Source organism: Myotis nattereri (assembly GCF_964212035.1).
Source record: "Myotis nattereri genome assembly, chromosome: 9".
Taxonomy (NCBI): Eukaryota; Metazoa; Chordata; class Mammalia; order Chiroptera; family Vespertilionidae; genus Myotis; species Myotis nattereri.
In genome coordinates, this window is record NC_138084.1 from 44,948,695 (window position 1) to 44,974,558 (window position 25,864).

The 25,864-nt window shown below is 56.9% G+C and overlaps 1 protein-coding gene across 2 annotated transcripts in view; it reads right to left on the minus strand.

Moving 5' to 3' along the window:
* The window catches only part of GDPD5 (glycerophosphodiester phosphodiesterase domain containing 5), an 89,351-nt gene that overhangs the window by 26,935 nt on the left and 36,552 nt on the right, over positions 1-25,864 (minus strand). For both annotated transcript variants that reach the window (XM_081098652.1, XM_081098651.1), the window contains exons 3-4: positions 16,884-17,060; positions 1,208-1,311 (exon numbers count right to left, since the gene is read on the minus strand). In XM_081098652.1, the coding sequence (XP_080954778.1) occupies positions 1,208-1,311; positions 16,884-17,000 (221 nt within the window). In that variant the 5' untranslated portion in view covers positions 17,001-17,060. The remainder of the gene's footprint in view (positions 1-1,207; positions 1,312-16,883; positions 17,061-25,864) is intronic.

Sequence of the window (25,864 nt, forward strand, 5' to 3'; positions counted from 1 at the left end):
AGCCTCCGGTTTAGCAGAACTGCCCACGGTCTGCAGCGAGGGCCAGCAGGGAACGTTCCTATATGCCCAGCACAGTGCCGGCGCTGTGATGCCTACACGGATGAGTAACTGATTTATGGTATTTAATAAAGGCCAGAGCCACCTTGGGGACTCGGCTGGGGCTGGGCTCATCTTGCCAGGCTGGGGCGGGACAGCAGCACACCCTTTATTGTGCTCGTTAATAATGGAGGCGCAACCTAGGGCCACACAGCGGGGAGGGGATGCCCAACTCCATGAACAGAACCTTAGGATCATCATGGAATCCCAGAACCATGGCCCCAGAGGACCCCAATTCTAACATCATGGCCCCTTCCAGCTAGAGAATGGGCCTCCCAGGAAAGGACCCTCGGGTGAAGTAGAGCTTTGAGCCCTCTCAAGTCATCTCATTTCACTCTCAGAAAGACCTGATGAGGTCAGAGCTACCCCATTTTACAGATGAGGACACTGAGGCTCAGAGTGGACCAGAGACTTGCTCACAGTTGCACTGAGCTGAACTTCTGACCAAAAGGAAGAGACAGCACTGAAAGGAGGCGGGGGGGGGGGGGGAGGTGGTGAGGGGCCAGGAGGGGCCTGGCTTTCCAGCCTCAACTCTGCCCCCAACTGATTGTGTGAACTTGGGCCTGAAGGAATTCCCACTAGAACTCAGGGTCCCTGCCCTCCTCCCTTCACTGTTTGACAAAGACAGGCAATGGAGGCGGGGGTAGGGTGTGGGGGGGAAAGCAGGTGCCTGAGCTGAGCCATCCCAGAACCATAGCATCTGCCAGCCCTGCCCAAGGCCCTAATAAAGGAGTTAAGAGTGGGTGGTGAGGGGTGAGGAGGTGGTATCAGGGCCACCTCTGCTGAGGCCATTGTATCTCTGGCCTTGGAGTCCTCATCTACAAACACAGCCAGAAGCCCCAGCCCCCTGCTGAGGCCTGCATGAGGCCATTCTTATTTTCCAAAATAGCACCAGGAAGGAGTTCCCTTCCTGCCCCCCCCCCCCCGCCCCCAGCTGGTCTCAGTTCCCCCTGGGCTTTGTCTTTCCAGAGACCCCTGCCCCAAAGCCACAGAGTTGGTGGCAGAGCTCTGAGCACCAGCCTGAGAGAAAGGCTCAAACTCCATCACCCCCCAGTCTCAGCCATTGGATGCCTGAGACCCAGCCTCGTCCCCACCCCCTGTCCCCACTCACCAGTTGAATTCATTGTAGTCATTGTGGACTTCCCACCAGAAGTAGAGCCAGGTGAGTGTGAGGCCGAAGGTGACGGTGAGGAGCAGGAACCAGAGGCGTTCCCACTGGGGGAGCAGAGCAGGAGAGGGGTCAAGCGGGGTCACGGGTTGGCCTAGCAGGCTGCCTGCCTGAATGTGCCCTCCTTCTCCCCCTCTGCAGCCAAACCTGCCAGGCAGGGATTGGTGCCCTCTTCACAGTGGTAGGGACCTGAGGCTCAGAGGGGGGAAGTATCCTGTGCACCATCGCAGAGCCTGAGGCACAAACTGGGGGGGAGCTGCGAGCAGGGTGGGGCTCCACCCCCGAGGGGGGCCCTATGGCCGCAGCCTGAGGCCTTGCCAGTGCACCAGTCTCTCGGCTCTGGCAGTGGCCCCAGGAGCAAAGGCCACATCTGCCCGGAGCCTTCCCACTGGCATGGTGACCTGCAGTCTGTGATCGGTCACAGCCTTCATCTCCTTCCCTCCTCACACAGGCCTACAAAGCAGGCATTATTCTTCTCCACCTCCGCTCTGAACTACTGATTAAACGCTGAAGCCCAGAGAGGCAATGCGATTGCCTAAGTCCCACAGCCAGTTATCAGAGGATTAAAGCCCCCTCCCCCCGCCCCCACACACACACTCTGGACTTGAGGAAATGCAGGGTTCTGCGGCCCCCACCAGGCACTGGCCCCTCAGGCTGGGCCAGGCCACCCCGCTGTCTCCTGCAGGAGTGGGGATGCGGCGGGTGGGGGCTGCTGACCCACACGGCTGCTGCTCAGTCTGCAGCTGCTTCCGCTGGGCCCCGGGTTTAATCCTTGCTTGCATCCGTCCCCTTATCTCAGCAGCACAGCGAGCTTGGACATCCTGCTGTCTGGGAAACTGCTGAGGCCATCAGAACCCACCCACGGCCCTGGAGGGGGAGTCAGTGCAGGAGAGAACCAAGACCACCCCTCGATGGGCCGGCGGGTTTGCAGCCGCTGGGCAATCTCTCGCGCGGGCATTGTCAGGAGGCCTTTGCCAGGCTCCGTGCAGCTCACCTCACCTCAGCCAGCCCTGGCTACAGTTCTAATCCCAACTGACTTTCTTCATGGCTCCTGACTGCTTAGCCAAGCAGGGGTTCCCTCTGGGGGTGCTCCCCACCCTCACCTCTCCTGCTTCATATCCCCTACCAGTTCCCTCGCTCTGGGGATGGCCACCTCACGTTCCCTTTTACCTTTCAAGTCGGCTCAAATGTCACCTCCTCTGGGAAGCCTTCCTGGCCTTTGCCCTGCCGCCATGCTCCCTCCTCGGGGCTCCCACAGCCTCGGGGAGCCTCTTTAAACTCGCCTTCTGTGCTCTGTGCTCTGTCCATGTGACTGTCTCCCCCGTGACAACCCTGTGTCGCCTCGGGTTCTGCGAGGACAGGGCCTGAGCCTGCCTCCACTCCCCCAGTATTGGTGATGGGGAGAAGAGTTCACTCGCTGCCCAGGACACCGCCCTCCTACCCTGTCAACACACAGCACAGCGGAGCCAGATTCCCTGCCCACCACTTACTAGCTGTATAACCTGGGCAGTGCACGCCGATGCAGCCTGTGCCTCAGTCCCCCCCCTGTGGCAAGAGGACCACAGTACTTATCCGGGGGGTCGATGTGAGAATTAAATGAGATAATACAACTCAGGTGCTCGGCGCCGGCAAGCAGTCAATGTTCTCGGCGCATCTGTAAGTCCGTGCTGCCTCTCCCCAGCACGCGGGGAAAGGCCCTCAAACCCTGGCGCGTCGTGACTATGAACACTTCCTGGGCAGGAGGTGGGTGACAAAGCAGCCTCCTCCACTTGGAACATAAATGGAGATGTGATGATGACACCACGCTGAAGGAGGTGGAGGGGGGTGGCTTCTCAGAGAGTAGGCCACTGGTGTCTGCCCCTCCCAGACACAGAATGGCATGAGCCCCAGTTCCAGGCCCAGCCTTGCTCAGGAATGGAGGAACCTGGCGCGGGCAGGCAAGCCATGTGCCTTTCTGGAGCGATGGAACCCCAGCAGCCACCGCCAGAGACTGGATGAGACTGTCTAGGGGAGCAGAGAAGGGCCCAATTTCAGCCCTGCTTTCTGCATCTGGGCCCTGGCTCAGAGGGGCTGGCCCACACTGGCACAACGGAGCCAGCACCCCCACCCGGCGGGTCCAGCATCCTTCCCCTCCACATCCTTCTAGGAATCCCTCTTGCTACCTCCATTTCTTATTTGCTCACAGATAGAAACTCATTTGCACCCATTTCCTGCAGAGTGCAGCGGCAGGTCCCAGGCCAACTTCAACATCTGGGTCTCCTAAGGCTGGTCCACCTTGGTGATGTCCTGCTCCAGCTTGAGAGTCCCATGGGCCTGAGCCCCCCCGCCCCCCTGCCCCCCCTGCATCCCAGCCCCACCTCTGCCCCACATGTGCACTCTACACGCCACGCCCCAAATCACCCACCGTTCCTCACAGGGAGACTCCGCTCCTCAGCGTTCCCATTACCCATGTCCGTTCCGACACACGCCCTGCAGGTCTAGAACTGTCTCTCTGTGTGTGGGTCTCCCTGCTGTACTGTGAGAGCCTTGAAAATCTGGATGGTCTTCATATTCCCAGGGTGAGTGGGAACTTAAGGAAGAGGTGATAATGAAACAGAAGGCGAGAAAACAACCTTTCTCCTCTCCCCAATGAGTACGCCCTCCCAGGAGAGATCTCACTGGGGCTCCCGACAGAGGAGCCTTAGACTTCTGTGGACCCTGAGCCGGCAGTGGCGAGTGGCCACCTGTCCAGAGATTGCTCTACCTCAGTGGGACAAGGCCGCCGCGCCTCTGAGCAGGTGATGAGGTTCTCGGAGGGGCCCCGGGGAGAGCTGAGCCTCGGCCTGTGATGGGTCCTGTCCCAGGCAAGCAGGCCAGGGGACCACAGCTGGTGGGACCAGGGGGCTGGCTGCAGGGACAGGGAGTGTCACAGGTGTTGGGAGGTGGCCTGGGACGAGCTGTAATGTAGGATCCGGGGCGATGCTGACAGGTGGCCAGGGAGACCACAGGTGTCGGGAGGGGCCACAGCAGGCAGGCAGGCGTCTTGTCCACTAAGGGCCACTGTCCTCACTTGGCTAGATCCTGAGAGTGGGGCAGGGAGGACAGGGCACGAATGAGGGGCTGCCCTGCCCTGCCCCTGGGAACCAGCCAGAGTGGCAAGGTTAGAGCTGGCAGATGTGTGAGGCACCCAGGGCATGACACGGAAGGAAGCAGGGCCTACGCAACGGGGATCCAGGAACCCCATTATCAGGCATGAGCTAGGGTTGGGGGCACCTAGGGAAACCCGTCCTAGGAACTGGAAGCCAGAGGCCCCATGGCCACAGGGAGCCTGCAGATGGGGATAGAGAGGCACCAATGCAGGGGGCAGGTGGGGGAGGGGCACAGAAGGGTCATTCTAAGAACAATCAGAGGAAAAAACTGATGGCAGGGGCTGGAGGAAGGGGGAGAAGAAGGCAAGGAACTGGCAGGAGGAAGTGGGGGGCGGGGAGCAGCTCCCTGACAGAGGCTCTAAGGGCACTAATGGTCCCTGTCAGGGTGGCGCAGGGCGGCCGGGGACGCTGCTCACATTAGCGAGCCAGCCGGGCCCTGCTCCGGGCTGAACGGCCAGAGGAGCGGCAGCGGATCCACGGGCCCCCGTCACCTCTCACAGTCGGTACGACGCCGGGGTACTTATTTATGGACAGTTATCCCAGCGGAGAGCAAATGAAGACCCTGCACCTCAGAGAAGGGCCCCATGTATGGCTGAGCCAGCTGTGGACCCCAGCACTGAAAAGTGCCACTTCCATCGTGGTTCCCGCAACAGGCATATCTGTCATGACAACTTTCCAGCGGATGCCGGTCAGGAGTCCTGGGGAAGGGGCGCCCTTTGCTAATTTGCATGCATATGGATGAGTGGAGGTGGCTCAGAGGAGGAGCGATGTACCCAGTGGGGAGGAGGGGACCTGGGACTGAACCCAGGTGTCCTGACAGGAGGCAGTCCCCACAGGCTCCTCCCATGCCCTGCATGGCCACCCCAGGCCCAGCTCAGCTCACTGGGATTCCTCTCTTCTCTCTCTCTGCGCCCCTCACCTCCCACCCAACCTCTTTCTCGCAGGGGAAGCCCTCCCATTGCCCAGCCTCTGAAGACCTCCCTTCCCGACCCCTTCTGCAGAGATTCCTGGGATGGACCCGCCGACGTGACCGTCCACCACATGAATGACGGCGATGGAAGAGGCCAGGCTTGAGAGGCAGAAGACAGACCTGGCCCTGCCACTTGGGCAACGTACTCAGCTCCTCTGAGTCTGGGTTTTCTCACCCATAAGATGGCAGTGATAAGCCCTGCCTCAGAGGGTTGATGTTCAATGAGGTGACGAACGTCAAGGGGAACACGGAGCCTCATGTGGGTCAGTTTGCAGGCTGTGGGCTCCCTGGGGCCGGGGTGATGAAGATATCGAGGCGTGCCCGGGCCCACATCCTGTGGGGCACAGGTAGTGCTCAGATCGGTATGAGGAACAGAGGATGTGTGATGGTAGCTGTCACGCAGGAAGGCTTCAGGGCGCCAGTGGACAAGACCAGACATCATCTCAGGCTGAGCCCAGGCAGCCCCACGCAACCAAGGGAAGGCGCTCCAGCCTCCTTCCTCTGCAGGACAAAGGTCAAGCAGTTCCTGCGCTGACAGGTGTAGCCGGCAGGAGGAGGAGGAGGCTGAGAGCAGCCCGGGAAGGGATGGGCCCTGGCTGTGCACTGCTCACTCTCCCAGCCGTGGCTGTGACAGAATCCCAGTGGCCACAGGCATTCAGCCCACACCCCCAGCCTCGTCTCCTCCCACTCTTGTCCTCCCCACCCCCCACCCCCACCCCCCGGAGATGAGACCCTCCATCCTTGCCGAGCACCAGCGTGCCCATTTCCCCAAACACCCGGCTCCTTCTCTCTCACTGCCTCATGCCGATTGTCACGTCTCCTCCTCTCCCTCTTCATCTGTCCCGCCCACCCCAGAGCCTTCTGCATTCAGAGACAGACGGTGGCAAGAGCTTATTAGCAGCCCCAAACCCCCGCCCCACACAGGAAGTGCTGCTGCTACCTGTGCCCTGGACCGCGACCTCAGGCCAGGATGTGCACAGACACTGCGCCCACTGCTGGGGATCCTGTGGGTTTGGAGCACCTCCCCTCGGTCCCCAAATAGAACCTGGAGCCTGAACTATGAGTTAGGATAGCACCTGAGCAGGAGCCACCTCCCTGACCTTGACACCATCATCGACTTTGGATCCATAGTGGACTCCTGCTCCCGGCCTGCACCTGGGGCACAGACGGCCTCTATAGCCTCCAGGACAGGCGCTCGGCCTGCTTCTGCTCCCGCAGCTCCAGGGATGGGCGGGCTCCCTCTGGATGCTGCCTGGTCGTCCTCTGGCCCGAAAGTTCTTCCTTCTCAGAGAAGCCAGATAGGGACAGGCTGCGTTTGGGGGTCCAGCAACACTGGGTTTGAATCCCAGACTGGCCACCTACTGAATGTGTGACCTCGGAGAAGACATTTATTCATCATCTCCAAGTGCCCGGGTCCTGCTCTGTAAATGGGACAGCAGGGCTGGCAGGTGGCACAGACCAGGAGAACCTGCAAGGTGCCCGGTGAGGGGAGGGCCGTAGGAGTTATTTCTCTTCTGTCCATCTCTCCTTGAGACGCAGCTGAATCTGTCTCCTTGACTGTCCCCTGCAGCTGGCTCTCTGATACCACACAGAACAAGCCCCCCAAAAGGGCAAGAAATATTGGGGTCAAATGACCAAGGGGAATATAATCAAGAGCCAGCCCTTCTCATTCACTAGCCAGGTGCCTGTGGGCCAACCATCAAGACATCAAGCTTCCGCTTCCCCTGTCCATGGGGATGACATCACCTCTATGTCATGGGAGGGCTGCCAGCCTGAACAAGATTACAGATGTAAGCTGTAAATCGCCAAATCCAGGATCGTTCCTGTAATTATCATTTCGCATCTGACAGCCCTTTAATTACGTGAAGACAGTGATCAAGTCTCCCCCTGCCCCCTGCACTGCACCAAATTTTTCCAGCTGCTGAGGAGAGCCAACAGATGGCCCAACCCCAGCCCACGTGGGTGCCTGGATCAGCGGACACAGAGGTTGGGTCTGGCCCTGAAGGCTGCAGCCCTAGGAGCAGCAGGGATGGAGGAAGAAGACCCCGGCCAGGCAGCTGCCCCATCTCATCTCATAGCCCATCACTGGCTACGGAGGACAGAGCCCTGTGTGAGCTCTTCAGAGCTGGAGGTCAATCAGGGGCGACTCCTAAGAGCTCTCTACTTGCCCCCATCTCATCTCATCCTCTCCAAGCTCTGCAAAGCAGGCGGGAGAGTTGGAGGAAACCAGGGCTCAGAGAGGGGAAGTGATTTGTCCCAAATCACAAAGGGCAAACATAATGGTGGAACAGAATTCACACCCAGGCCTGGTTGCCCCCAGTCCCAACTGTCTCAAAGCAACATGGAACAGGACATATAATTATCCTTGTCTGACTGAGGAGACAGACTCAGGAGGCAGGGCCTTACCCCAGGTCACACAGCGAGTCACAGGCAATGCCAGGTCAGGACCTCTGGAATGCCAGCGTTAGAAAAGATTTCAGAGATCATCTCGCCTTGTCCTCTCAAGGTCCTATTTGGAAATGGAAAATCTGAGACCCCAAACAGGGGAAATGGCCTGGGAGCATGGACACAGGACATGTACAGGGTAAATTGGTAGGGAAATGCTAGAGCATCCAACAGGAGGTGTTGGAACATCTGGACATCTATTTGGTTAAAAATACAACTAGACCCCTACCTCACGCCCTATACTAAACTAAATCCCAGCATCTCCCTCCAGGTCCTCGCCACCACTCTCTTGCAGGAGTTCTACACATTGGTGCTGGCACTGGAATATAAAACAGGCCTGGATTCCACTCTGAGCAACCCACCCAGATGACTGACCGACCGGCAGGCAACTCCAGTCCTAGGAGTGAGTGTGCGAATAGGGTAACATGGGCTGCTTAGGAGCACACTGCCAGGTATGGAGGGCCTCCAAGAGGCTTCAGAACCCACAGCAAAGCTGGAGGGAAGGGGCTTGCTAGGAGGACAAAGCCAGGGAGCCTCAGTTCACGCAGAGGGAGGGAGTGAAGGTGCAAAGGCACAGAACCAGGCAGGTTTTGTTTGGGGAAATGGCTTCTTTTCTTATGGGCTTATAAAAGCTTTCTCTAGGTAAGAGTATTAACCTTCATATATGGTGTATTTTTTTTAATTCTGTCATTTGACTTTAATTTTGTTTTCAAATTTTTTTTTTGGATAAATTTTAAGTTTTTAGTCACTCAAATTTATCTCTTTCCTTTTATAGGTTTTGCCTTTGGTCTCATGGTTAAGGAAGGTGGCCCAAGATTATATATCTAATTCCCATTTTACAGTGGCAATTTCCTGGCCTCATTGTTTGCATTTAAATCTGTATGTAACCCATCTGTCTATAGCCATCTATCTATAGCTCCATACGGATGTCTACGTGTATGGAGAGAGGTTGGAAAGCCTTATTGCTAAAGATGGAATTTCTTTTACTTTACATCTTCCCAAGTTGTTTGAGTCTTCTCAACAAATGTGTGCTTCCCCCAAGAGAACAAAAATACATTTTAATCCATCTGGGACTTATTCTGGTTTGAGGTAAGAGGCAGGGATCTCATTTTACTTCCACCAAACGGATGCTTTGGCTGTCCCGGTGCCATACGTGATACGTGCAACAACTCCCACATTCCGTTAGCACAGAGGCACGAGCTCGGATGTGTGTGGTCTGTTTCTGGGTTGTCTAGTCTGTCCTGAGGCAGCCCTCACCCCATGCGCTGGTCCTGCCTGGTACGGCTTCTTCCGCATGGCTGGGCTCTGGCCCCAGGGCCACCCCTGTGGTCCTGGCTCTGCTTTGAAATCCCAGAGCCCAGCTATGCCCTCAGGACCACAGAGAACCACATTGGAGAGAGAGACGGAGGGGTGCTACCTATCCAGTCTGCCCGCCAGCAGGCCAGATCTTGGGCACCCAGTTCCTTCAATCACCAGCCTGTTTCATTCACCCTCACCAACTTCCAAATTGGGGGGACTGACTGCACAAAAAAAGCCCAGGAAATGTCAGCTGGGAAGGGTGCGGGGAGCTCCTGGAAGGGAGAGGTGGGCAGGCCCTGGCAGGATTATTCTGGCCCTGACACAGGAGATTTGGGGGAGGGGCGGCCTGGGGAGATTTGAGATGTATGACAGCATGAGGGCCTCGCAGGCAAAGGGATGAGAATTCCCACCCCAGCCAGATCCTGACAGCCTAAGAGGCTGGATTTATTATTCTGGGCTCCAGAGAGCAGGGCAATTAGGCCTCTGTCTGCCCTTCTTCTGCTGGAGGGGGGGGGGAGGGGGGAGGGTGAGCAGAGGAGGTACTCAGAGCTGCTCATTAGGCAGGAGAATGGAACCAGGCCCAGCCTGGAGCGCCCAGTTTCTCCCGCCCATCCTGTGGGCTGCATCCGTCCAAGAGCAGACCCGAGCGGAAGAGCTGAGAGTCTTAGGAGGGATTATCCCAGAGCCCCTTCAAGGGCCCTGCCGCAGGTGGTGGGTGGTCGCACGCCCTGCTGTTCCCCATCACCATGCTGTCCCCTCCACACTCCCTAAGCAGCCACTCAAGGCTGTCAGGAGTGTCGTGAACAAGGCGTGACCACGTCCCCAGGAGCACGGCACGGCCATGCCCCCCTCACATCATTCAGAGAAGAGCTAGGTGTGTGTGTGGGGTTCCCCAAAGGCCAGAGACGACATGGCTTTCTTGCAGAGTTAAATCCTCAGCTCCCAGTGCTGCCACAACCCCGGGCGCTCTCAGCCTCTCCTCTCTCCCACGATGCAATGATACCATCTCCCATTTTCTTATCCTCCTAGCAGCCCTGTAAGGTTCAGCAGGGGTGGGGAGCCTTTTCTCTGCAGAGGGCCATTTGGATATTTATAACGCCATTCATGGGCCATACAAAATTATCAACTGAAAAATTAGCCTGCTATATTTAGTCAAACTTTTCATTAACTCAACCCGAATGCCTTGGCAGGGCCAGACCAAATGATTTTGAGGGCCTTGTACAGCCCGCGGGCCAGACATTCCCCGACCACCCGACCACCCCCTGGAATGGGGGCTTATCTTCCCAATTTTAGAAGTGGTAAAACTGAAGCTCAGAGGGTGCCTCTCTCACCTGCTGGGCCCCTTTCCCCCAAAGCACCGAAGAAGGGAGCAGCCAGCCTTTGCAAGTCTGTGGGTAGGACACGTTTCTCCAGGGTGGGAGCGGTGGTGTCTTTGGTAAAGGAGGTGAGGCACATGGGTATCCCTTATCTCCCCGGACCTTTGGGGGCATGAATATGTAGCTCCATCCAACCCACAAGCAAGTGGAGATCAGAGAGGGTCTGGCTTTGCCCAAGGTCACACACTAAGTCACTGGAGGAGGCAGGGAGGAGTGCAGACTGCATGCAGCTCCCTTGGCCAGGAATGCCCACCCAGGTGCTTCTGGCCGACGCCAATCGCATCCTGTCCCAACGGCTGCTTCATCCAGGGAGCCCACCTTGATTCCCAAGTGGAATCCACTCTTCCCTGCCACACACCCATCCCTGTCATAGGCCCACATGGCGGTAATAGAACAGGGAGGTGGGGTGCCAGCTTGGAATCCTCCTGTACACTAGCAGAGCCCAACCCCAACCCCAAGGGTAGCCTGAGAGATCCCACAGCTGAGTCCACACCCTTCCCTGCCAGCCTCAGCCAGGGGCAGGGCAAGGCAGCACACAGCTGCACTCTCCCCACCACCCCACTCCCGTGAGCTCACCGGGGTCCTGCCTCTCCACACAGTCATGGGGTGGCAGCACATTTCCCTAACAGGCTTCCTCACTCGTTCTCCAACTCGGGGCTCAGTCATCCCTCCAGTCCTTGCCCAGCCCCTCCTGAGCCAAGCCCTTTCCTCAGAACACTCAGAGTCTAGCGGGAGACACAGAAAGTCACACTCCACGTGGCAGGTACTGCAAGAGCCCAGGGAGGGAGGGAAGATGGGAGAGAGACCTAACTCATTTTTGGTTGGGCGAGGGGGGGACGTAGAGGAATAGACATCCTATATAATAAAAGGCTAATATGCAAACTGTCTCCATGGGTGGGAGTTTGACCAACAGGGAGTTAGACATGCCCTGACCACCAGGGGGCAGTGCAGAACATGGTGCCCATCGGCAGCGGGTGGTAGTGGAGGTGCTGCTGGCCCCAATGGGCCTGAGAGCAGGACCGCGGTGGGATGGTGGAGCAGGTAAGCGGGCTGCGTCAGGCCAAGGTGGGTGCAGAGGGAGTCCCCTGCTGGTGGCAGCAGCAGGCAGCCAGAGGAAGGGAGGCCCCAGATGGCAACTGGCAGACACTAGGGACCCTACCCTACCCTACCCATGCACGAATTTCATGCACTGGACCTCTTGTTTGCAATAAGCCTTGAAAGGCAGAGACAACGAGAGTTCAGGCAGAGAGGCTGCCTGAGCAAAGGCAGAGCTGTGAAAGGGGACAGTGGTCTTGGGGTGGCTGCAGGGGCTGTGTGTGGGGAGGGGTGCTGATGAAACCCCCATGGCAGATGTCTACTGCTCCCGTCCTAGGAGGTAGGCAATTGGGGGTGGGGAGTTTTCTATTTCTGTGTCCCACCCATCCTGCTGCACCATTCCTGGACTCCACCGAGGCCACTCTCCCCTCTCCCGTACTCCTGGGCACAGCATGGTGGCCTCAGTGGCCTCATCCAGCTAGGCTGGAAATCATGGGCTGACAGAGGCATCATCAGACTCCCAACCTCTTCCACAGCCTGCTGACTGCACCTTCTAGGTGTCTCTACAATCCCTCCCTTCACTACCTCCCTGCATCCTCCTGCCCCCAGTTGAGACCTCAGCTGTTCTCAGCTGGCTCCCTGCCCTCCCCACCTCCACTCAGTCCCCACCAGCACTCTTTCTCCGAGATTTAACCACAGTGGCCCTTGCACAGCCCGAGTCTGCCTGGGCTCCCACTGCCCAGGATGAGTGCAGGCTCTCCAGCCCAGCCTCAGTCAACGCCCTCCCCTCCTCACACTGGAGCCAAATGCTTTCAGTTCCCAAGTGCAAGACACTGTACACCCAGCTCCCTGCAGGATCACTTCCCCAGTCTGGCATGACGGTGTAATTCTCTCAGGCACCGGCTCAGGCAAACGTTCCTGCCTGGGGTTTCCTGGCCTCAGCAGCGATCCCCTGGGTGGTCTGGGTGTGTCAGTGGGTGTCTGTCTGCTCCCCTGCCGGCCTAGGAGCCCTTCAGGGAAGGGGGGCCAGCTCTGATACACCTGTGGCCTCCAGGCCCAGAGCAGGTATCATGATGGTTTGTTGATTGAATAAGTAACCAGTGCCTCCCAGACAAGACTGGTGTGGAACAGGGGAGCGGGCGCAGGACTGGGGGTGCAAGCAGGGGCTGCACAGGCTGTGCCTGTAACTCCTCAGCTTGAATTAATCACTTACTCTCCCTGGAGCCCCATCCTTAAGATGGATGGGGTCAAACGGCCTCACAACAGCCTTCGAAAGGCAAGAGTCGACGGTGACTGTCTCCTTTGGGGTCCGGGGCTGGGAAGTTCCTCCAGGCATCGGACCTGTATCCCTCTTGCTACAGAGAAGGTGGTTCTGACATTGGGCTGCCTCCCATCGCCACCCAGTCTCCAGGGGTCGCCGTGGGCACGGCCTGAGAACTGTCTTCTGTCCACCAAAGCCCTCACTGGCAGCATTAGAGTAATGAGTCACGGACAACAACTAAATTCATTAGCCCCGGTTATAAAAAGCTTTGCTTCCCCTTCCCAGAGTGAGCGAGCCGCCTTCTGTTGCCAGGCTCCTCCACCCACTGAGCTGGGGCAGCAGAAGGGCTCACTTCACCTCTCTGGTCCTCAGTTTCCTGTTTCCTTATTTGTCAAGTGTGTGTCCTGGGGGGAGGGGGCCGTGGGAGCCAAGGCTCAGGGCAGGAAGGAAGGCGGCCAGCGTGGTCAGCGAGGAGGGGGCTCCTACCCAAGCTGCCCCGCCCCCGCACCCTCCCCGGGCTCTGGGCTCCACTCCGGTCCTGCAGGGCCAGGCCCAGCCAGGGCAACACAGAGGGTCCGTCGTGCGGCAGGGAAGACACTCCCCACCTTGTCCAAAACGCTCCTGGTCCAGTGCTCTTTCTCCTGCATCAGGCGACTTCCCATGTCCTCTCCGCCCTTCTGTTCTTTTCCCTCTGGCAAGCTCTCACGAAAAAACCACCGGCCTCAAAACACAGGACTCCTCCCTACAGCCCCCATCTTCCTGAGGCTCTTGCTGCAAACCTGTCCCAGACTGCAGGTGTGACATGGCCTCGGTGTCTGACCTACAAGTGGGGGCCTAGAAACTAAACACGCCCCACAGGGGTGCTACACAGCGAACAGGGCAAGGCATGTAAGCCATATGCTCCCCCAATACAACGGGTGCTCAATACACGCTCACTGCTAGCCTCCCACTTCACTCCCCAGCCTCCTGCCTCTGACTCACCACCTGCCTGTCACCCCATTTCACAGATGAGGCCCAGAGAAGTGGGCTTCACAGAAGAACTTGACCCCAGGCTTCTGAGTTGGGAGATTCATAGTGGCGGGAGAGGACCTGAGGGGCGGGAGTGCCTGGGCCAGTGCCCAAAGGAGAGGGCGCGGTGAGGCAGAGGCCCGAAGCTGGACGCCACCCCTTTGCTGAGGCCTCTCCTCCACCCCCAGCCCCAGCGGCTCTCCCCTCCCGCCCCAGCCTGTGCTCCCGAAGCTCACTCCAGGGCCTCCACTTGTTCAGTAAAATTACGGAGCACCTTCTCGGCACCAGCCCTGACTCTGAGACACCAGATGGCTGTTCCCTTCACTGTGTCAGGCCAGGGAGCCAGCACCCCATCACAGTCCTCACCCAGCTGTCTCCGAGGGACTGGGAGAGAAAAGAGAAAAGGGTGAGCAGGCTGAGGCTGAGGCTGAGGCTGAGGCTGAGGCTGAGCCCGGGGAGTGGGCGGGGAAGCAGGAGCGGCGTGAGTGACAGGGAAGGCGGTGGATGCTCATCCTTGGCTCGGAGTCTCAGGGTCACCTGAGGTGAGCTCAGCCCCTTCTGCAGAGCCCTGCCACCCCGAGCTGCTGCAGAGCCCGCTCCCCTCTCCCAGCCACTGGCTGGCTCGTGACCTCCTGCAACCCTTCCTGCTTCTGCCCCACACCTGGCCCCAGACCTTGGTATTTGCAGAGCCTGCACCAGATAGGCTCCCAGTCAGCTCAAAACCAGCCCCAGCCCCACTTCCTCCACTCTGGGCCCTGTGCTGGCCACAGCCAGGACGCATCACTTCCTGACCCCACAGCCTAGGACTGGCTGGCCCGTGCACACCAAGCGGTGTGTTCTGGGAGACACACCTTCCTCCAGGGCCTACTGCCACAGCCAAGGGACTGTCTGCGTGGAAGCTCAGACATTCGCTCCCTTCCTTCGCCTCAGCTGTCTCCCCACCCCCACCAAGAGCTTTCCACCTACACTGCCTGGGGTCACACCTGAGCTCTGCCCCTTACCCGCTGGTATGACCTGGGCCAAGTCACTGACAACCTGGCTTCTGTTTCCCCTAGTGAAATGGTGGCGGTGACACCCAGATCCCGGGCGGGGGAGTGCTCAGCACAGCGCCTGGCACAAGACACACAGGTGACGCTCACTGCTGCCCTCCCGTCTGCCTTTTCCAACACGACACGACATGACACGACACGGGGAGGCCCGGCTGCCAGGGCCCCAGTCTGAGGGGAGAACGGAGTTCAGAGCACAGCGGAGTGGCCGAGGAATTCTAAAGTCTTAACCCTACCCCTCCTCCAGTCAGAGTGGAGAGGCCGGGGCGTGGGCCTCGGGAATCTCGGGTCTTCATGACTAGTCACAGCTAGCACCGTGCTGGCCACTTCATGTCGCTATCGCATGCCGTCCGCCCAGCAGGTCCTTGAGAGGTGTGAGTGCTATTTCATGGGTGAGAAAGCTCAAAGTCAAGCGCATACTGTGGACAACAGAGGGGCCCTGTCGTAAACCTAACCGACAGTAACCTCAGGGTGATCTCATCACACATTCCTAACTGGGCGGGACATGGTGAACAGTCACACCCCAGGCTCATAACTGCCTTAGCACAAGGTTTATCTCTGCCTCCGGCAAGCCCTGTCCATTCTTTCCGTGCATCTAGGTTAACACACTATTTGCGATGCCTTTTGCAGACCCCTGGGAAGTGGAACTAACCTGAAGGGAGCCCATGATCTTGTTAACGGTCCTGGAGTCCAATGCCGGCCCTGCCTTCTCCCACCCTCATGTGATCTTCCCTCCTTAATTCTAAACGCATAAGAGAAACCGCAGAACTGTCATTCTCCGGAGCAATCTGAGACTGTGCTCCCCAGCACTGCCATCAGTTTGGCTCAAATAAAGTCTATTAAAATTCTCTACAGGTTTGGACGTTTCTTACATCGACAGTCCAAGCAGAAGAGGCACAACTTGAACTTGAGGTCTGCCTGACTCCTGACCTCACAGTCTGCACCACTGTCGGGGAGACCCTATGCCCACACAAGACGAAAAGGCTGTCCCAGGCAGGGCCGCGGTCCCAGCAGGGCAGGACCTGCTCTGTGACTTGGGCAGGCCCCTTCCGCTCCTTTGCCTCAGTCTGCCATGTTGCCTCTCTGCTGGGAGTGGGGACATGACCATGAATCAGGCCAGGTACCCACCAGGTACCTGCTTCTCACCATGTGGGAGCCATGAGCACAGGATCCTGACTCATCCAGCACTTCGTCCCTCACTGTCACAAGCAGAGAAGCAGGAGAGACAGGGGGCAACTTCCCCCCTCCCCCCATCCAGGTAGCCCTGAGAGGCCTGCCCTGCCCTTAGCTGCCACCCCGACCCTTGGCCACTCCCGCCTGTTTACGGACTATCTGACTTTGGAAGCTGGCTTCTTTGTTCAGACAAGGAAGGAAGAAGAAAGTTGTTTTTCAGGCAGCAAAGCTCTTAGATAAACACGAGTTATCTCTCTCTCTATTCCTTCTTAAAGGAATTGGGTTCCTTCAGAAAAGAAACTAGATTCACCGGCTGATAGCGCCCAGGGATGGAGTGGACCCGGAGCCTGGCTGGGGAGCGGACACTGAAGGAGGCTTTCTTATCCGGCCTAGCACCTGCTGCCAGCTCTGGCAGGCCCGTGGCTCAGGTGACGGGGCCCTGGTGCCAGGCCACAGCCTTGCCAGCTCCCGGGCTCCCGATGGCCTGGCCCACCCCCTCACCCTCCCCTCCAGCCACCCCCACTGCATGCCGGCCAGGCTGGATCTGCCAGAAGCTGAGAACTTCTGTTCACCTTGGGGTGACCCCTTCCTCCTACAGCACCCCTCCTGGAGCACCCCCCCCCCCCCCCGCCCTGCCCTCAGGAGCAGACCAGCCCCCCTGCTGTCAGAAGAGAGTTAACAGCTGGGTATTTCCACAACAGAACGGCCTTCCCCACCGGGTCAGAGAGATTCAAGAATTGCCATGGGCCCATTTTACAGAAGGAGAAGTGAAACCCAGAAGGGGCCCTGACAGAGCTGACATCCCTCTCCCCCGCCCCCCCCCCCCCCCGACTCGGGGGCTCCCTGGGTCCTTTGGCCCAGGTCCCAGTGTGGCTCACCGGTGTGGTGTCATCATGGGAGCGCTGGTAGCGTTTCCAGCGGCAGCCGTAGATGCCCGTGAGGCAGGAGAGGCACAGCTGGGGCTCGTAGTACTGCAGGGGCTGGTGTCTTACCATGCTCGTGCCCGAGGCCCTGGTGCCCGGCCCTCAGGAGCCCATGGGGGCCCCAGGCTGGTTCTGTGGGAGAAAGCGCAAGGCTGTGAGGCAGGGGAGGGGCGAGGAGTCAGCCCTGGACACCGCAAAGGTCACGGTAGCCGAGGTCAGCTCCGCACAAATCCCTGCAGTGGGTCCCAGGCCCACCTGGAGTCCGAGGCCCACCCTGAAGGTCTCCCAGGACGGTCCCTGCCACCCTCCCCTGATCTAATCCCCCCGCTCAGCCACGCCGGCCAGCACACTGCTGCTGCCTCCTCTGCCTGGAAGGCTCTTCCCTTAAGAACCCGCATGGTTCCCTCCTCCCCCTCCTCCCCCTCCTCCCCTCAGGTCTTTGCTCAAATGTCTGTCTCAACCAGATGTCCCCAGGTCATCTTCTGTAAAACTGCAACCCCTTCCCCTACCGCTCAGCCATTTTTAGCTTTATTTTCTCAATCATAATTTACTTTTTTTGTTTCTCATCTGCCTATCCCACTATGATGTATGTTTCATAAAGGCAAGGATTTTGTCTGCTTTAGTCTCTGCTATATGCCCAGTAACTGGAACAGAGCCTAGCATACAGAACTTTCCAAATAAATATTTTAAAATAAATTATCATAAAAAAATAAATAAATTATCATAAAAGCTGACATGTACTGAGCATTTAAAATATTCCAGGCCCTGTGCGAACACTTTATAACCATATCCCTGTCTCAAGTGGAAGGTACTGTGTGTCCCAAACCCATTTGACAATTGAACAAACTGAGGCTCAGAAGAGAAGGGGGCAGCGCCTGGCCTGCGGTCACACAGCTGGGTGTGGTCAATCTGGGAATCTGGAGCCCTGATGAGTTCAATCCTTCAGGCTCAGGGAGACCCAGCCCAGCAGGGCTCGTGGGTAGAACTATGGGATGTGTCTAGTGGGTTGCGTTGCTGCCACCAGGAGCAACTGCCCCGGCCCTGCTTGGTGCCCTGGACCTACCAGCTGGGGCTCAGTGTAGCCAGTGGCCATTGGCTGGGGCACCTCACACACCCTGATGTCAGGCATCATCCGACCCTCAACACCCCTGTTATCATTGTCCCATTTTAGATATGAGGAGCGTGGGGCTCAGAGCAGCAAACGTTTTACCCAAGGAGCCAGGATTCAGCTCCTGGTCTGTGGATTCCAGACACTGGAGCCATTTGCTTTGCACCAGACCCTGTCCAAGGCTCTGGAGACCATGTGGACAGGACAGACGCAGTGACCCCTCAGGGCCCTCACAGGACCGGCGAGGGGCACGAGCAGGCCCACACTAGGCTCCAGGCACCAGTCCAAGTGCTGTCCATATCCTAACTCTAACAGCAACCTATGGCGTAAGTGTTATCATTATTTTTTTATTGAGTTATAATTCACATGCCATAAAATTCGCCCCTTGAAAGTGTACAATTCCGTATTGAGCATTTTCGGCTTTTAGGATAGTCACAGAGTTGTGACTAATTCCAACGCATTTCCATCATTTCAGCAACAACTCCATACTCACCTGTCCACCCCGCATCGACCCCATTCCCACCCCTCAAGCCCTGACAATCACTAATCTACCTTCTGTCTCTATGTGCCTAGTCTGGGCATTTCATATAAATGTAATCACACAATATGTGGCCATTGGTGACTGGTTTCTTTCGCTTAGCACCATGTTTTTAAGGGTCATCCATGCTGTAGCATCAATCAGTGCATTCCTTTTTGCAGCTGAAGAATACTCAATCAGACCATCTTACCCACTCGCCAGCTGATGGACATTTGGGTTGTTACTGCTTTGTGGTTGTTACGAACAACACCGCTGTGAGCAGGTTTCTGTGTGAACATGTGTTTTCATTTCTCTTGAGTCAATACTTTGGGATGGAATTGCTGGGTCATATGGTTTAACCTTTTGAAGAACCGCCAAAAGCTGCTTCTGCAAGCGGCGGCACCATTTCATATCTCAAAGTACTATCATTACCATCTCCCTTGCACAGATGAGGAATATGGAGTACAGAAGGGTTTAGCTATTTGCCGTAGGTGACACGGCAGAGCCAGGCAGTCTGGCTCCAGGAGGGGCGTTGCTCTCACCCAGGGGTTGGCAAAAGGTAACTCAGGGGCCATATCTGGCCAGCCACCTATTTTTGTCTCCCATCCAAGCACTAACCAGGCCCGTCCCTGCTTAGCTTCCAAGGTCAGGCGAGATCGGGTGCGTTCAAAGTGGTATGGCCATAGATAGCCAACTATTTCTGTATAGCCCACGAGCTAAGAATGATTTTTACATTTTTAAAGGATTGAGAAGAGAAAAAAAAATCAAACAAGAACACATTTGTGGCACATGAAAATTATAGGAGAGCCACATTTCAGGGGATCCATAAATAACGTGTCATGGGAGGCAGCCAGGCTCGTCCGTTTATGTATTGTTATGGCAGCTTTAACTGTAACTGCAGAGCCGAGGAGTTACGACCACATCCATATGGCCCACAAAGCCTAAAACGCTGCCTGGCTCCTTCACAGGGAAAGTTCGCTGACCCCTGCAACCACCGGGCCATAATGGCTCATAAGTGCAGCGTATGGTGGAGAGAGTAAAAGGAGGCTGTGGGCTCTTAACACAGGGCAGAGAGGGTCAGGCCACGCTTCCTGGAGGCAGCGCTGAGCTGAGGCCTATAACATGAGCTCCTTAGATGCCTCTTCTCTTTTTTTTTCCGCCCCCACCCACACCAAGATGCCTCTTTCTAAATGCCCAGGGGCTGCACCACAGGGGCACCCAGGGTTTCAGGCCCAGCCCCTACGTCCACCTCTGGGCCTCATTCGGAACCTCTGCCTCCCACCCCCACCCTCATCCCCAGCCCCCACCAAATGCTAGCCTCAGCACAGGGCGTCCAGCCTCCAGTCTGAGGAGAGCGATGCATTAGGGGCTTGCTGGGAATATCGACTGACCCAGGGCCTCCTAGTTGCTGGAATTGTGCGGTGCAGTCTCTGGGCCCATGGTTCCCTGGGGAGCCATGAGAACATGGTGCAGCTGCTGGGAATTCTCTGAGTCGAGCCGAGCCGTGGGCTTGGGGGACATAAGGGATGGGGATGCTATTGCAGTTGGCTTAGCATTAGCTCCCGTGGGGTTGGGGAGGCCTGGGGCGCAAATGGGGGATGCTCTCGGCTTTACGCAGCCAGATCTCATCCAGCGCGCCCTCAGATTAGGTCGACCACCACATTTGCCCTCACGAAGGGCGGGGGCAGCTAATATTTAGGAAGAAGCCTGGATTCATCCTGTGTCAGCCGCTGACTTGCATAGTGGCTGAGGCCTCTCAGGGCTCTTCCCTGAGCCTTGCTTTCTGAATCTGTAAAATGGGGTAACAGCCTTCGCCTTGACTTCAATAGGGGCCAGATTTTGCGGGGAGGGTGCCAGGAGGGACCATGGCTGCAGTGACTGAGCACCGCAGGTGGGTGCTCCGCAAGCAGAAGCCCACGCCCAGGTGCCCCTGCCCTCCCACTCCTTTCCCAGGACCCCTTACCCTGGGACTGGCTCCCATGTGTCCTCCGCCCTTCCCTGCTCGCCCACCCCCGCAGCTGAGCAATACAATCCCTAGGCATGGAAATTCCATTCAGGTCTGAAAAAGAGGGAAGCAGAACTGTCTGCACTGGGCCTCAGCCCCGGACTCGGCTGACTGTGGCTCTTGGAACCGCCTCTCCCCAGGAAAGCGTTCACACTGTTCATAACGTCAGGCACTCTTTGGGAGGCAAACCTCTTCTCTTTTCTTTCCACGCTCTGCTGGGGTCATCTCGTCCACTCCCACGGCTTCGGTTACCAGGTGCAGCCAAGGCCACCCAGTCTTTGCTTCTCCATCAAGATAGAGGCTCCTGGCTGTCTCCGGGGGTGCACTCAGGCCCTGCACAGACATTGACCTCCTCACCACCCCCAATCTGCTTCTCATATCCCTCAAAGCCCTTTTCTCACCATCCCATTGGCCACTGCCCTGGGAAAGGAAGGCACTGGCCATCAATCCAAGCTCCCAACTGAGCCAGCTAAAGATTTTTTTGTTTGTTTGTTTTTTCGGTTAATCCTTACCTGAGGATATTTTCCCATTGATTTTTAAAAGGTGAAAGATTTATGCGATCTGAAGATAAACCAGAGTATTTCCCATTGATTTTTAGAGAGAGTGGAAGGGAGGGGGAGAGACAGAGAGAAACATCTATGTGAGAGACACATCGACTGGTTGCCTCCCACGCGTGGCCCTGGCTGGGGCCGGGGTTCGAGCCTATAACCCAGGTACATGCCCTTGACCAGACTTGAACCCAGAACCCTTCAGTCTGCAGGCCGACACTCTATCTGCTGAGCCAAACCGGCTCGAGCTAGAGAAAGATTTTTAAAGGCACATGATCAGGGCCCTCCAGTTCCTCCAGCCTCACCACTCCAGAGCCTGCTGTCCCTTCCAATCTCAGCTCAGATGACACCTCCTGACCCTTCCAATCTCAGCTCAGATGTCACCTCCTCCAGGGAGCCTCCTGGGAGCCCAGGTTTGGTTAGAGCCCTCCCCAGCCTCCCATAGCCCTGAGCATCCCTAATGCTTCCGGGGACCCTGTGTGAGCTCCGTGGACACGTCCTTCTCCCCCATCGGATGGCCTGAGTTATTCCTACATCCCCAATGGCCAGCACCGGGCAGCAAGAGGAGGAGGCACAGGGCTCCTGGACTGTACAGCCGAGGAGGCCTGGAAGTTCTACTAACAGAAAGTGCCGCTCAGACGCTGGGCATTCAGACAAGCTCCCGGAGACCGGACCCTGCCCCCTCCCCCCTCTCTTCCCGCCAGGGCAACGGCATGACTTAGGATCAATTGATTTCTCCAAGCCACCTCCCAGGGCATCAGCCAAGTTGGCAAGAAATCCCCTACCCGGAGCCCCTGCTGACTCTGGGACAAGAGGTAGCCCCCACCTCTGAGCCCCACCCCTCAGCACCAAGTCCTGATTTGTCTGAATTCTTGGTCCCTGCCCTGAACTCCTGTTTGCACAGGGAAGGGCCTTCCAGGAGTCCAGGCCTGAGAAGCACGGAGCGCCTGCTACAAAGCTCCTGATGTCCTGGGAAGGCACCCAACCCACTTCCCTGTTCCTCTCCCCTCCCATGACCCCCAGGCGGCCAGGCCCTCATCGCCCCCATGTCCTGCTGCCTGTGGCCCGAGCCCACTCTCTCTCCTGGGGCGGGTGTCAGAGCCCAGGTTCCAGCCTAGTCTCTTGCAACTGACTTGTCACTTGGCTTAGACAGGTCGCTAGCTCTCTGAGCCTTATTTTATGTGTCTGGGAAATGGGAACTAGATGGAAAAACAAATAAAAGGACCCAAGCTGCAATAAAAAGGAACAAAACACTGAGCCATGCTACACCATGGAAGAATCCTGAAAACAGCATGCTAAGCGAAAGAAGCTAGTGGCAGAAGGTGGCGTGGGGCTCGCCGGGCCCATGCTGAGCATCGGACCTGTGTCATCCCCTGGCGACAACCTGCCAGGTAGAGCTCGACAGGCTTCTGTCACAGATTAGAAACATGGGCCCCGGGAGAATGGATGAACAAACTGGTCCATCCAGAAAATGAAATATGACTCAACGATAAAATGAAATATACTCCCAAGCCACGAACAGACACGAAGGGACCTTAAAAGCATATTGCTATTGACAGAAGCCCATCTGAAAAGGCTGCATACTGTCTGATTCAACTACAGGACATTCTGGAAACGGCAAAACGATAGAAGCAACAAAAGATCCGTGGTTGCCAGGGGTTGGGGATGGAGGCACAGGGGATTTTAAGGACGGAAACCATTCTCCGTGATACTGAATTGGTGAACACATATGTCCTTATACATTTATCAAACCCCATAGAATATGGACCCTGATGCAAACCATGGACTTTAGTTAATAAAACCGTATCAACGCTGGCGCATCAGTTGTAACAAAAGCACCACCCTAATGGAAGATGTTAACAGGGGAAACTGTGGGGTCGGAGAGGGAGAGCATGTAGCAACCCTCTGTACTTTCTGATCAATTTTCCTATAAACCAAAAACTGTTCTTTAAAAAAAAATCTATTCACTGAATATATATGCATTTAATTTAGATATCTATATCGATTGACAGGTAGATGGCCACACCCAAGACATTAAGTGATTCCCCCAAGGCCAAACAGCCAATGGGCACAGAAGAGGGATTTGAATCCAGGGCGGCTGGCTCTACCGCCCAGAGGAAGCGTCTGCCCATGCTTCTGCCATCCTCCATGTCTATGCCAGCCACAGCATCTGTGTCACTGCAAATTGCACCTCAAGGGCCAAGCTCAATATTTTGGTTGGCTCCAAGGGAGCAAGGGCACAGAGTAGGGCCAAGGACCCAGGGGAGAGAAGGGGAACCCCCACACACCATGACCGGCACAGGGCTGGGGCTGGCAGAGACCCGATCTTCTCCAGCAGCCTGCCAGGGCCCTGCGGGAGGAGGCAAAGCACAAATGCAGAGAAGGAATCGCTCCGCTTCTCCTTGGCCATGGCTGCCCTCCCTGGGGCCTCAACCCCAGTCCCACCCCAGGGCTGCAGGCTGTGGCTGAGCACAGCCACAAGCAGGCTGGGTGACCTCCAGAAGCCTCTGGCCTTGGCTTTCCTGTCTGTATCCTGAGGGGTTTGAACACCACCAGATGGTCTCCAAAATCCCTTTGGGCACTCAACTTCTAAAACCCTCTAACCACCTGCTCTCTCTTCATCCCCGGGAGAGAAGCAGAGATGGGACAGCTCAGGGAAGAGGGAGGGGCAATCCCTCAGTCCTTGTCTGGTCTGAGGCGCAGACCCCCTCCGCTCCCAGGGCTGACAGCTGGGAGTCCTGAGCCTGCCACTGACTGGAGGCATCAAAATGAGGCCTGTGACCAGGTTAGGGCCTGGTCATGGCCCTGTCCATCGGATGGCCTGCATGGAGAGATCTGGGCTGCTCCCCATTACACTATGGACTGGGGCAAGTCACTCCACTCCTCTGAGCCTCAGAGAAAGCCCTACATTTTAATGCAATCAACAGAGAAGGTAAGCAGAGGCGAGACAGGAAGGAAATCTGTCACTGAGGCAGCTGCCAGCCGGGAGAGCCCAGGAGAGGAGGTGCTAGGAGGGAGGCCTCCGGTGTCACCCGCAACATTCTTTGGGGAAAAGTTACTCACCGGCTGAGGCTGGAGCTCAGCAGGAGCCCTCAGAGATCAATCACGCCACAATTAGGGCCATTATTAACCTCTGGCCACGGAGGGGGTGTCTGAGCCTCCTGTTTACACAACACTTCTGTCCCAAGAGACCTCTGACCGCTCTTCCTGGGGGGCAGGCCAGGCTCACTGCATCCCAGGCCTGCGTCCTCTTGTACGAAGTGCTCCCTGCTTGTCCCTGGGAACCGTGGCCTCTGGTACCACCTGCCCCGTATCTAAGGCTCTGTAGATCACTCAGTAAATGTTTGAGAAGTCTCCACAGTGTGCCAGGCACTACTGGGAGCCAAGAAAGCTTTACAGAGAATGGGACATGGACCCTCCTTTTAGGGGGACACCTCTTTGCAGCCACAGCACCATTCTAACCACATGGCCAGTGTTCTGCTGTTAACAAAGGGACTCCCTCACATCGTTTCAATGAAGCATCTCACCTCCTCTGCCGGTAAGTACCAGATCCCTGCGTTACAGACGAGGACGCAAGGCTGGAGCAGGTCAGGACAGGTCTGAGACGCACCCGCAGTTGAGGCCCTCGGGGGACAGAACCGCATGTTTGGGACAGTTTGGGGCTACTGGCTGAACAGGAGCCAGGCTCAGGACCCTGCCCAGGGGCCTTGGGTTCTCCTGGCACAGAAAGGACCTCTCTTTCCCAAGTCAGGGAATATGGACTTGGGCAGAGAGCGGAGCTTAGCATCTCAGACTCAAAAGCTCTAGCTGCAAACAGAGTCTTAGAATCACCTCACCCAAGACTCACGCAATCATGCAATCCTGGTGCGATCCAACAGAACTATCCCTGGATCTCAGATTATTAAAAATCATCAAAAGTCAGTGCCAGGAAAGACCTGCAGCCTTCGCATCCAGCCTCGCTCTGCACGCAGAAATCCCCAGCATGGGTCCTAGTGACGGTTCCCAGCAGAGTGGCCTGGCCTGCGTAGGCTTGCATGCTCTCGGTGAAGGCCGCCCTCCCTGGAGGGCTGAGTGGTTCACTCCTTAAGTCAGGCCTGTAGAGAGTCCTCCTGAGAGGAGTGGCCTGCCCCTGTACCCCACCCCACCCCCCAAAAAAATAAAAACCCACAAAAAAACAACAACCTGGCACTGACAGGCTCTTCCTGGAGCAGGCAGTGTGAGCAAATGTCTCCAGCGCTTCAGGCTGGGCCTCAAGGGCCAGACCAGGGGCCTGGCGAAGGGGACGCCTTTCACTCTCAGCCCCTCCCAGGAGCCCAGGGAAGGGAGGCACCCAAATGAGGGGAGGAGGAGGAGGAAGCTGAGTCTGGCAGAAACTTGCACTGAGCAAACTTGTCTCGGACTAGTTTTTGCCCCCTGAGGGGATGGAGAGCAATGATTTATTTTCTTTATTTATGTAAAATAGTGGGGTTATGACACAAACAGGCTTCCTCATCAAGCCCTGGGGTGGGAAGAGAAAAACAAGCCCTGCCATTTAAGGAGTCTTTCCCTTGCTTCCTTCCACTCACACCTACCTGTCTCGCCTCCCCTCCCCACCCCCTTTCACACTGCAGTGTTCCCAGCACACCGCACTGCCCACCTTCCCACAGCCCTGCCTTTGCTGGAAAACCCTCCCCACCCTCACCACCACCCCGAAACACATCCCATCCATCTTAACAAATGGATCCCGTGCAAAGCTCAGTCTGACACCCTCTCCCCTCC